General features: G+C 46.5%; 1 protein-coding gene across 1 annotated transcript in view; it reads right to left on the bottom strand.

Moving 5' to 3' along the window:
• Positions 1-1,229: 1,229 nt before the first annotated feature.
• Positions 1,230-10,029, bottom strand: part of MTMR12 (myotubularin related protein 12) — an 86,775-nt gene continuing 77,975 nt past the window's right edge. Inside the window, exons 14-16 of the mRNA XM_017889464.1 lie at positions 6,784-6,951; positions 5,294-5,455; positions 1,230-1,934 (exon numbers count right to left, since the gene is read on the bottom strand). Coding sequence (XP_017744953.1) covers positions 1,365-1,934; positions 5,294-5,455; positions 6,784-6,951 — 900 coding nt within the window. The 3' untranslated portion in view covers positions 1,230-1,364. The remainder of the gene's footprint in view (positions 1,935-5,293; positions 5,456-6,783; positions 6,952-10,029) is intronic.

The following is a 10,029-nucleotide window of genomic DNA, read 5'->3' as shown; positions in this document are numbered from 1 at the left end:
AAAAAAAAAAAAAAAAAAGTTTTTCTAAACATGTAACATTCAAATTGGGATCCATACCGAAAAGCAAATATATGTAAAAAGGCAAACATTCAATTTAAAACATTCTAATGAGTTTTGGTTTTTTCCTCTTTTATGGGATTTGACAGGGTTCCACTGAGAACAAAAAAATCAACAAAACAAAACAAAACAAAAAACACTGCTCCTTACATACAAAGTACACTTTCCTGCATTAAAAAGAAAAAAAAAATGTGTGTGTGTGTATATATATATATATAATTTAGACAGCAGATCCAAGAAGGTGACCAGGCATAGTCAAGTTTCTTCTATGGCTTTTAAAATCACTGAGGTATCATATGATAATCATCACTTCTGATACTTATGTTTAAACTGCTTTCCTATGAAAGCCACATTCAAAAGTGACCCAATCCCATCAGTCCATAAAGGTGAAAGAATGTGAGGAACTCGGCTCAGGGGTTGCGGCAGAAAACCACAATCACAAGTGCTCCAAAGCCTCAGCAGGCAAGTAGAAAAAGGCGAAGCGATTTGTTCCAAACAACGAGAGGCTCTTCAGAGGAATGGAAGCTCCTCAGGAAGGATGTCAGGCAAAGAAACAGATCCCCAACAGCATAACCAAGAGGTTTGGCAATGAGACACTGGGACTATGCGCACCAAGGCAGGGAGTGCAGAGGGACAGCGGCGAGTGGTGTGGAGCAGGCAGAAGAAGACCTGGGGCTGGCAGCACAGAAAAGAGGGTGGTGGCTGACTAGCCCCCACCCACAGGCAAAGCATCAGGATGGACGACACCAGTGGAACTTCCCAGATGTTTTACAGGCAAGGGGGCATAGAAAGAAAAACTGTGATGGTTTAAGTAAATGCCACACATCTTAATACCTCTATCTGAATCTTCAACTCACCATACAAATACGTAAAGCTGAACTTGGCTTCTATAATTGAGATGGGTTACACAGAAACTTACTATTTCCAATGACTGGATAAATTATCTTGGCACAAAGAGGGTCTGAAGAAAGTATCAAGTCCAAGAATATCTTACTGAAGCCCTTTCTGGTAGTAAACTGGCCATTGCTGGCTCTGTATAATACTTAGGCATCAGAAAACGGCCACAACCCTATTACTGGTCAAGTAATAATTCCTTCCAATTAATAATACTACAGATGCAGTTTCAATTGCATAGTCTTTTAGAACCATGAAACAATAATGAGAGCCACCTCTTTTCCCGAAGGCCCAGCTTTACTCCAACGGAGTGCCGGGCTAAGGACCCGGCCAGCATTAGCTATAGCGTGACACGAATCCGGGGATCAGCTGTCCCAATCTCCCACATTCCTCTTTCACACTCAACAAACAGGTCACACGTCCCCTAGGTCCACAAACTCATCTTCTCGTTTGGCCAAATCGTCTTCATCTCCCAAAGCTTTCCAGCCACTGGTGGGTAAGACCGGCTTAGAGGAATGTCGCTGGAGCAAAGCAAAAGGAAACAAAGAGGACAGGCGGGCAGAGTTCCTCAGCAGGCAGGGGGCCTCAGCCTGGGGGGCCTGCTGGCTGTGGTGTCTCTCGTCGATCTTCTCTTGTAAACTCTGGACTTCCTCCATCATTTCCAAGAGTTTGCTCATAGTGGCCACTCGGCCACCACCTAGGATTTGGGCTTCTGGAATCCAGCGCAGGTAGCGCTGGGCCCAGACTTTGATTTCGGGCCCCTCAATATGCGGTAACAACAAACCATGGTAGTCAGTGGGCTTGCTATGCCAGCTGTCATAGAACTCTCGAAAGTTGTCTTGGAGCTCATCAGAAGAATTAATAAGTTTGCTAATTCTCTTGCCCAGAAGATTTTTAATCAAATGATCTGTTTCTTCCCTGAAAAATCCTCTTTTGGGAGATGACTTAGATTGCGTAAGTGGCAAAGAAAGTTGTCGTTGATGCTTTGAGAGGAAACACAAATAAAAATCACTGGTTAACATCACAGGCACAGTTAACAGATGTTACCATAAAAAACAGAGCGTAACCTAGCTTTAACAAGTTCCAAGAGACATCAGCGTTGCCATGTGTATGCACACTCATTAACACATGGTGACATCCAGAGGTGGAGTGTTCCTGTGTATTCTCATGGTGCACACTGTACCAGAAACCAATGGGAAAGCAGGTGCATGTGGCAGCTATGCAGAAAGGCATGCTGGGACAGAGAAAGGAGCTTTCGGTGCCCTCCTCCTCTGTCACAGGAGCTCCACAGGACACAAAGTACTTCTGAAAAAGCTGTTGAACTGGAGATAGTTTAATGATTGAGAGGAACTTGTGGCTCAGGCCTATTTGTGTTCCAAAGGGAAAAAGATGTTTCCTCTTTGAGAACTTTAAGGCTGTTAACCACTACAATCTTCTCAACAACTGCAAGCAGGCACTGCTGACTACTAGAAGATGGTATCGCACGGGTGAAATAGCAGCTTATCAGACATCCAGTGGGAGTTTAAGTCTAAGTCATAAAGATTCTTTTAGATAAAGAAAACAGGCAGGTGAGAGCAAAGAAATTTGATGAGCCAGCTAAGTTGACCAGATTTGTCTGGCAACCTGCAAGAAGTAGAAAATGTGAGAACATTTTCACATTTTCCTATTTCCCCCCTTGGTAATTATCTCTGTGGCCAGAGCAGAGTATTATATTTGGGGGTGCACTGTGAAAGGGTTGTGGGGCTGGGCGCAGTAGCTCATGCCTGTAATCCTAGCACTTTGGGAGACTGAGGCAGGTAGATCACCTGAGGCCAGGAGTTCAAGACCAACCTGTCCAAAATGGCAAAACCCCATCTCCACTAAAAATACAAGAAAATTAGCAGGGTGTGGTGGTGGGCACCTGAAGCTGAGGGAGAACTGCTTGAATCCAGGAGGCAGAGGCTGCAGTGAGCCGAGATCATGCCATTGCACTCCAGCCTGGGCAATGAGTGAAACTCTGACTCAAAAAAAAAAAAAAAAAAGAAAGAAAGGGTTATGAAAGATGGATGTGGTCAGAAGGTCATGAGGGTTCCCCAGTGCCCAAAGGAGAAGTAAAAAAATGTGGGGAGAAGCTGTTTGTCCAGCTCTTTTGCTCCTATTCATCTGAAGAAGAGATAACAACTTAACTTTCAGGCTTGCTCTAACTCTAACATATTTCCATCAGTGTTTCTTCCTTGTAAAAAAATATTCTTTATTGTAAAGAAAATTTCCTTATTATGAAATATGGAATAAAATAAAATATTAAAAGAAAGCAAAACCTTCCACAAGACCACAACTCGGAGGTGACCAGGATTTGACTTTCCATCCAGGCTCAGGAGAGATGAAGGCCAGGATTCAGTGGCCTCTCTTTTCTCCATTGTGAAGATGTGCCAGGCAGGGCAGGGACTACACTGAACCATCACCCAGTGCTTCCTGCCTGCTTGGTTCTGTGCTCAGTACTCACATTCACTGAGCACCTCATTCTCCAAGTCACCATTATTGCCCCATTTTACAAGCGAGGAAACTAAGGCACAGGGGTAAGCAATCTGCCGAAGGCACTGCTGCTCAGTTCAAATAGTCTGGCTCCAGAGCCTGGGCTCTCTACTGAGCTCTCCTTGGTTATGGAAGCCCCCTTCTATCTCCTAAGCGAAAGGAGCACTCAAGACCAGCTGACATGCCAGCAGCTCCGCAGGCCAAAGCCTGGCCTGGGCTTGCGGCTGACACCAGGGCTGCACACTGAAATGGGTCCCTCCCCGTGTGGCATTCGCATGGCAGCACCACATGCTGCTCAGCCCCTGCTTCCTCGGAGTCTCTGCAGAACTTCCCCCAGGCCACCAGGCTGCTTAACACGTCGCCCCACCTGATATCTGGTCTTCTTACCCAAAGGCTTCAAGGCTTCTTTTCGTCCCCGTCCCAACTGTGATTTAGCTATTTCAACCTGAAATTCTCCACCCCTTCAGCTCAGTCCTTTCCCACCTGCCAACTCCTGGAGCTTAGGCTGTCTGTCTCTATCTCCCAAGGAAAAGAGATGATTAGAAAAGCTGGGTCTGAGGAGAGACATGAAATCCATTATTGGAAGGGAGAGCCTTAGGTTCTCCCCTGAAAAACAAGGGGTTGTCCTTGCTGTCTCTGAGTTCCCCTGCCACTCTGGCACAAGGCAGTTTCTGTGGTGTCAATCCGGCTCGCATGAGAACGTGCATGCAGCCACCAGGGGGCACAACACACTGAAGAAAAACTGATTTCTGGACAAGCTGTTCTGGGACTCAGGGCAATTCTGGTCAAACTAGCAGGAGACGCTCAGTCAGAAAGGGGAAGCTCCACCCTGGGCCTCCGGCCCCTAAAAGGGCAGAGTGGCCGTTCAGAGTCGTTCAGCAGCCAACATCGTCTCTGCTGGCCGTGGCTCACCCAGGTCCCCAGTCCTCTTTAGAATGGAACCAACTCTGACACCAGAAAGGGCCAGGCTTTCTGAAGCCCCTCCAGATCAGGTAGGATAAGGATGGCATGGAGAAGGCAGTGACATGCGTCGACTTGGACTTACCATCACTGCTCTCTCTTTTGTGGACTCTGTGAGGGAGAAATTCTGGGTCTGAAGACAGAGCTAGGGAATGTCAGTTAAATAATTCATCAGTTAGGCAACTTTGGGATTATCAACTAAAATGAGTTTCTGACATTTGTGGTTCATAGCATAGGTCAGCAAACTGGCCACCCCTCAGGCCAAATCTGGACTGGTGCCTGTTCTCGTAAACACTGGAACACAGCTATGCCTACTTGTTCGCCTACTAAGGCTCCTTTTTTTTTTTTTTAAGTAAAGGCATAAAGAATGGCTACTCCATGGGCAGAGCAGCCTAAGGCTTCTTTTGTACTACAACAGTAGAGGGGTACTTGTGATAGAGACTTCGCAGCCCTTGACAGAAAGAGTTGTGCAACCCGTGGTTTACAGGCACAGCTCATTAAGAAAAGTCTACTATTTATTATAATAAATGAACCGGTACTGGCCAAGTAAAACCCACACATTCAGTGTTCCTTTTACTCTACTAACACACACACAGAGGCAGGACAAGAGGCACAATTCCATGGAGTATGACCAGGGCAGCAGCATCCACTGTGACATTTGACAAATGGCCCTGTTGCACCAGGGCAAAGGTGATTTGCTGAAAGCAAAGGATTCTAATGGTCCTTGACAATTTGACCATCACAAGTTTCGACTCTGCAGACTGCTTCGAGGGGTAGAACATGCTGGCAGACAGAATCTGTAAGTACCTTTTATCATGACATGCATGGGGTCTGGGCAGCTGAACAGGGTTTAGACATGTGCACATCTTACTTTGAAGCGCATTCCTTTCCGTTGGCCTTTGTCCAGTTTTGGCTTTTCCACATAAAGAGGGTTTTTGAGCAACGTCTGGGCTTTGGGTTCAAACTGCACCGACCAATCCCACACGGTGAGCAGATTCAAAGGCTTGCTTTGTGTATCCTGGCCTTCTCTACCCTGCCAAAACAAGCACAGGTCACGCTGTCTTCCAGGGAGGGCTGAGGAAGGCAAACACATACTTCTGGACACAGGCACCAGGAAGTGTGCTCCTGCCCTGCCCTGAAAATGAATAATCGTGGGCACTTCATTTTTAAAGGCTGAGGCTACCTGTGGTTATTCGCTACAAGCTTTTGTTGGGGGAGGAGTGCAAGAACAAGGACACTTCCTTTCCAGCAGTCTACACATCAGCCGCTGTGCTGGGTGCTTCCACAGCCTCGTGAGGTAACTGGTGCTTTTCCAGTTTTACATTTGAGGAAATCAAGGCTCAGAAAACTGCACTGCCCAAGGTCATGAAGCTGATGAGTCACAAGGCTGGGCTCTGAAAGCAGGGCTGTTGCTCCTACTTCACCGGGGGATTTGGTAATCTTCCCAGCTCAAGGAAACCCTGTACCCCTCAGGAGGCTGCTCAGAAGCACCGAGATTATCTAATTGGGGGCACAGCCCAGGAGGGGCCAAAAGGGTTAAGATGGAAGGAAAAGCCTAGCTTCCCTGCTCTGCTGGTCCCCATTCTCTTTACAGAGGAATTCCAGGCATCAGGCAAACGGATGACAGGACATCTGGTCTGATTGTCTTTAAAACAGACAGCTTTGAATTTTGCTTAATTCCCCAGCTTCAACACTTGCTTCCAACTGCAATATTTACCACGTGACCACAGGTGAGTTACTTATCCTTTTTTTGCCTCAGCTTCCTCCAAGATAGTAAAAATGCATACGCCATAGGGTGCTGTAAGGATTAATACCTAAGAAACTCTTATAACAATGCTTGGTATATAGTGTTCCATACCTTTTTTTTTTTTTTTTTTTTGAGACAGAGTCTTGCTCTGCCGCCCAGGCTGGAGTGCAGTGGCCAGATCTCAGCTCACTGCAAGCTCCGCCTCCCGGGTTCACGCCAATTCTCCTGCCTCCGCCTCCCGAGTAGCTGGGACTATAGGCACTTGCCACCTTGCCCGGCTAGTTTATTTTTTTAGTAGAGACGGGGTTTCACCGTGTTAGCCAGGAAGGTCTCGATCTCCTGACTTCATGATCCGCCCGTCTCGGTCTCCCAAAGTGCTGGGATTACAGGCTTGAGTAACCGCACCCGGCCCAATATCTTTTTTAAAATACGAAATGTCTCATGAGTTTGCATGTCATCCTCTCGCAGGGGCCATGCTAATCTTCTCTGTATCATTCCAACTTTCTTTAGTGTATGTGCTGTCAAGTGAAGACCACTTTTAGCATCAGTATTACTGCATCCTACTTGTGAGAGGAAGCCTCTTTAATACACAGGTTCCTAAGAGGGACTCTTACCATGTTAGTATCTTTTTGATGAGGTGAATTGAAGAAGAAGGTGCTAAAAATAGGTATGTACAGGCTGTCTGACAAAACAGTCAGGTAAGTCTCTGTGAATTCAAATGCCGGGGGATGCTGGTGCACCAGCTGCCAGACACAATCTAGGAAAAGCAGGAACACAGGAACCTGCATGAAAACAAGATACGTTACTTGGTGGGCAGAGCCCAGTGCAAGCCATCCTGAGTTCAGGGGACAGCACCTCAACAGCTGTGAAATAAGCACTTCTGGGGACTTCATTCTCTGGGAAACACAGAATACTCCATTCCATCCCAAGTGAGAAATATGCTCAACTGAAATCACATGCTTGCGATTTATGTACCTGTGTCAAAGACATTTCAAAGATGAAATGTGTAAAAACCTCATTATGGATCAGTGTTACAGATGAGCATCTGCAATGGATTCTGATAATAGAAAACACTAACTTAGAACCTCAATTAGGCAAAATGTTATCTCCTCCAAAAAAATTCCATTCTTCCACTAGTAATACTATATTACCAAAAAATGTACTTAATTATGAGTGCTACTTTGAATTTTGTCAATACAAAGTTACGGGGGGTGGGAGGGAACTTTCATTCCCCACCTGCCCACACACTGACAGGGTTTGATTCTGAAGACCAACTGTAAGGAGAAGCCTCCTGCCCACCCCACAGTGAGGGCCTGGAAGACAACGGGGATGGGAGACAAGGGAGAAGCAGTGAAAGTGAGTTTCAAAATGTTTTCAAAATGTATCTTTACAAATCCACAAGTATCATTTATTAGCTCCCAGAGGCGAGCCCTTGATGAGCAGGGAGAGTAGTTTCTAGTATGCTTTATCATTTAGAGAGCGCTTATCCTCCCTGATTCCCCAGTGATCCTGCCAGGGGGCTAAGACAAGCTATATTACAGTTTCTCCCTTACAGAGGAGAAAACGGAAGATTGGAGATGCCCGGAGGCCGGCCCCCAGGGTCTCACACAGGGCTCATGAGAGAGAGAGATGCGTGGCAATGCAGCTCTTAAAGCGCAGTGCCGCCTCAATCTTATCACAAATTTGACCACCCAATTTTCCTTCAAAATTTCAGTATGTCCACATTGAGATGCTAAGAAACATTTGTACAGCAACTTTATTTCACACCTCATTTTATGCATAATATCATTAAATAGAGTGGAAAATATTTGAACTGCACTGTATAGGCAGGGCAATAGGCTCAGAAAATATGGGTGACCTCTCCAAGGGCTGGGTGAACAGCAGATCAGGTCTCTTCTTAGACTCTTTCCCCATTAGACATGGTGTCTGCCAGTCCCCCCTTTTCTCAAGATATACAAAAACATATGGCTAGGTGCTGTGGCTCATGCTTGTATTTCCAGCACTTTGGGAGGCTGAGGCAGATGGATTGCCTGAGCCTGGGAGTTTGAGACCAACCTGGGCAACATGGCAAAACCCATCTCTACAAAAAATACAAAAATTAGCTAGACATGGTAGTGCACGCCTATAGTCCCAGCTACTCAGGAGGCTGAGGCAGGAGGATTGCTTGAGCCCAGGGGGTTGAAACTGCAGTAAGCCATGACTGTGCAACTGTATTCCAGACTGGGCAACAGAGAGAGACCATGTCTCAAAAACAAAACAAGGCCGGACACTGTGGCTCACACTTGTAATCCCAACACTTTGGGAGGCTGAAGTGGGTGGATCACCTGAGGTCAGGAGTTCGATACTAGCCTGACCAACATGGTGAAACCCTGTCTCTAATGAAAATACAAAATTAGCCGAGAAAGGAGGGGCATGCCTGTAATCCCAGCTACTTAAAGAGGCCGAGGTAGGAGAATCACTTGAACCCGGAAGGAGGAGGTTGCAGTGAGCCAAGATCGTGCCATTGCACTCCAGCCTGGCCAACAAGAGCGAAACTCCTTCTCCAAAAAAAAAAAAAAAAAAAAAAAAAGAAAAGAAAAAAACAACCATACTTATCTCCACAAAGTATCAGCTCTTTCTGCCTACCATGTTATGTAAATGCCATCACCCTTTCAAATTAATTCCTTAAAGTCCCTTCCAGGACTGAAAGATGTGATTTCTATTCAGCTCAATGGGACACAGATGAGTACAGGTCAGGCCTGAAAGAAACCATCCTGCTCAGTGAGAGAGACCTGGATCACCCCAGGAACCTGTCAAGCCCTTACGATCAGGAGCCATGGCTCTGTGTACCCACAGCATTCTGTGTCAAGCTGTTCCGCACCACAGACAGACATGCTGACTACCTGGAGTATGAAAAACCACAAGTCACACTGCTAGCACACGTCAGCTCTGCAGATGAGTTGATTAAAGAAAGTTTGTGTGTTTTCATTTTTCCTTTCACCAATCATCAATAAGGCAGCCAACTGAGTGTGTACAGCTGTCACCTAGACATGTACACCACAATTTGGGGGACTCATTTTCACCAAGTGACCTAAAATGCTAACTCTCCTGTGCCTGAACTTGGAGGCCCAGGCCTGGAGCAATTAATCCAGACACAAGCAGAAGAGGCTGTGGGCACAGTCCCACCCAGGCTACCACTAAGGCCCTGGTAATAGATGGCATTAACATAACCCTGTGCTTTATTTCATTTTTTTTTTTTTTTGAGACAGAGTCTCACTCTGTCACCCAGGCTGGAATGCAGTGGCACGATCTCGGCTCACTGCAACCTCTGCCTCCTGGGTTCAAGTGATTCTCCTGCCTCAGCCTCCCAAGTAGCTGGGACTACAGGCATGTGCCACCATGCCCAGCTAATTTTTTGTATTTTTAGTAGACACGGGGTTTTACCATGTTAGCCAGGATGGTCTCTACCTCGTGACCTTGTGATCTGCCTGCCTTGGCCTCCTAAAGTGCTGGGATTACAGGTATGAGCCACCATGCCTGGCCCTGTGCTTTATTTCAAAAAGGTTTATGTGTAAGGAAAATTGACTCTGAATGGCTGGGCACGGTGGCTCAGGCCTGTAATCCCAGCACTTTGGGAGGCTGAGGCAGGTGGGTCACTTGTGGTCAGGAGTTCAAAACCAGCCTGGCCAACATGGTGAAATCCCATCTCTACTAAAAACACAAAAAATTAGCTGGGCATGGTGGTGCACACCTGTAATGCCAATTACTCAGGGGGCTGAGGCAGGAGATAAGCTTAAACCCAGGAGGCAGAGGCTGCAGTGAGCTGAGACTGTACCACTGCACTCTAGCCTGTGCAACAGAGCAAGACACTGTCTCAAAAA

This window comes from Rhinopithecus bieti, unplaced genomic scaffold (genome assembly GCF_001698545.2).
Source record: "Rhinopithecus bieti isolate Rb0 unplaced genomic scaffold, ASM169854v2 scaffold_17882, whole genome shotgun sequence".
In the NCBI taxonomy this organism is placed as follows: domain Eukaryota; kingdom Metazoa; phylum Chordata; class Mammalia; order Primates; family Cercopithecidae; genus Rhinopithecus; species Rhinopithecus bieti.
The sequence above is the reverse complement of the archived record's forward strand: the minus strand, read 5'-3'. Positions and strand labels throughout refer to the sequence as shown.